We start from the raw sequence: 2,500 nt of genomic DNA on the forward strand, positions 1-2,500 counted from the left end.
AACTACACATTCAAAAATATGTATATACTGTATGTGTGGGCGGGCCTTGGAGTATGATGAGTTGTAATTACAGCCTTATTAGTACAGGATTAAATTTCCTGTGCAGTGACTGCTGCTACTGGCAGTATTTATTCTCAGTGTATTACTGACCCTCCCACAGATATTAAATACTGTCCGAGTAACCAAACAGAAAGAGACGCTTCTCATATAGTTTTAAAATATTGTCTGATTGTACTTTCAAAATGTTGAACAAATGAACTGAAAAAGGGTCAGTGTCTGTTCTGTACTTCAGCACCTCGCTGACCGCTCGGACGCCATGTTATGGATGGAGCGTGATCATATGACAGAGTGATGCAAACATTCATTTACATAGAAAATACAACCAGCTAGAAACTCCTCCTGTGGTCAGTTTACTGTCCAGATACGTAAGTTTTATCACGGGGGGAAGAAATAGATTATAGATATTTCACTGATAAACTAATCCAGTGTAAATCGGGCTTATGTGCTGTTGTTATTGTCTTCTCATGTGTTATGATTCTGCTAAATAAACGACTACAACAGAACTTAATGAAAGAAAACCAGAGACTGGAAACTGAAAACACAACAAAATAAACTACAAGGTGGAAAAAAGTGCTGCACAAACAACTAAGTAAATGGAGGACAGGAAGTGGAGCAGTGGGTGTGTTCTAGCAGGAACTAACCTGACCTCTCTCTCTCTCTCTCTCTCTCTCTCTCTCTCTCTCTCTCTCTCTCTCTGTCTATCTCTCTCTCTCTCTCTGTCTATATCTCTGTCTATCTCTCTCTCTCTCTGTCTATATCTCTTTCTATCTCTCTCTCTCTCTCTGTTTATATCTCTGTCTATATCTCTCTCTCTCTCTGTCTATCTCTCTCTCTCTCTCTCTCTCTCTCTCTCTCTCTGTCTCTCTCTCTCTCTCTCTCTGTCTCTCTCTCTCTCTCTCTCTCTCTCTCTCTCTCTGTCTCTCTCTGTCTCTCTCTCTCTCTCTCTCTCTCTCTCTCTCTCTCTCTCTCTCTCTCTCTCTCTCTCTCTCTCTCCCTCTCTCTCTCTCTCTCTCTCTCTCTCTCTCTCTCTCTCTCTCTCTCTCTCTCTCTCTCTCTCTCTCTCTCTCTCTCTCTCTCTCTCTCTCTCTCTCTCTCTCTCTCTCTCTCTCTCTCTCTCTCTCTCTCTCTCTCTCTCTCTCTCTCTCTCCCTCTCTCTCTCTCCCTCTCTCTCTCTCTCTCTCTCTCTCTCTCTCTCCCTCTCTCTCTCTCCCTCTCTCTCTCTCTCTCTCTCTCTCTCTCTCTCTCTCTCTCTCTCTCTCTCTCTCTCTCTCCCTCTCTCTCTCTCTCTCTCTCTGTCTCCCCCTCCCTCTCTCTCTCTCTCTCTCTCTCTCTCTCTCTCTCTCTCTCTATGTCTCTCTCTCTCTCTCTATCTCTCTCCTCTGTCTCTCTCTCTCCCCTATCTCTCTCCTATCTCTCTCTCTCTCTCCCCTCTCTCTCTCTCTCTCTCTCTCTCTCTCTCTCTCTCTCTCTCTCTCTCTCTCTCTCTCTCTCTCTCTCTCTCTCTCTCTCTCTCTCTCTCTCTCTCTCTCTCTCTCTCTCTCTCTCTCTCTCTCTCTCTCTCCAGGTTGTATAAAGGAGACAGTATGACAGATGAAGACTGTTCACATGTGATTTCTGCTCTGGTTTTAAACCCTTCACACCTGAGAGATCTGAATCTGAACAGGAATAAACCAGGAGAGTCTGGACTGAGAAATCTGTGTGATTTCCTGAAGAATCCTGAATGTAAACTGCAGACACTAAAGTGAGAAATGAACCTTTACATTTTAAAGCTATCAATCTACAAACAGTCCAGTTTTATTATAACACTAATAATCTTTTAGCAGTTTAATATTCTTCAGTCCTGTATAACTGATTTAGAAATACTTTCTGAATATTTATTATGCACATATGTAAATAATAATAATAATAATAATAATAATAATAATTTTATTCATAGTAGTATAACAGTTATAACACTACTGTGTATTAAATAAATGCAGTGGGTTCAGAAAATATTCCTTTAAAATATTGCACATTTTATTAAAGAAAAGATTTCATTCTAAATTTATTTATTCTCGGACTTAAATAAAACACATACATTATACATTTATATTTTATTTTTTAATAAGTCTCTAATTATCTTCTTCTCCCTCTGCAGACTATGGAAGAGTGTAAGAGGGAAATCCTGTGCTGATTTGTCTTCAGCTCTCTGTACAAATCCATCACACATCAGAGAGCTGGATCTGAGTGAGTGTGAACTGGGAGACTCAGGAGTGGAGAAGCTCTGTGATCTACTGAAGAAACACGAGTGTAAACTGGAGACACTGCGGTGAGTAACTCAGTGATGTGATGAACCGATACATATTAAAGCTATCAGTCTACAAATAGTCCACATTTATTATAACTCTAATAATCTTTAAACAGTTTAATATTCTTCAGTCCAGTTTGGTTACAAACTAAA

The 2,500-nt window shown here is 40.2% G+C and overlaps 1 protein-coding gene across 1 annotated transcript in view; it reads left to right on the top strand.

The window, feature by feature from the left end:
* The window catches only part of LOC131351572 (uncharacterized), a 47,629-nt gene that overhangs the window by 27,073 nt on the left and 18,056 nt on the right, over positions 1–2,500 (top strand). Inside the window, exons 10-11 of the mRNA XM_058386991.1 lie at positions 1,625–1,801; positions 2,198–2,368. Of these exons, the coding sequence (XP_058242974.1) occupies positions 1,625–1,801; positions 2,198–2,368 (348 nt within the window). The remainder of the gene's footprint in view (positions 1–1,624; positions 1,802–2,197; positions 2,369–2,500) is intronic.

This window comes from Hemibagrus wyckioides, linkage group LG04 (genome assembly GCF_019097595.1).
Source record: "Hemibagrus wyckioides isolate EC202008001 linkage group LG04, SWU_Hwy_1.0, whole genome shotgun sequence".
Taxonomy (NCBI): Eukaryota; Metazoa; Chordata; class Actinopteri; order Siluriformes; family Bagridae; genus Hemibagrus; species Hemibagrus wyckioides.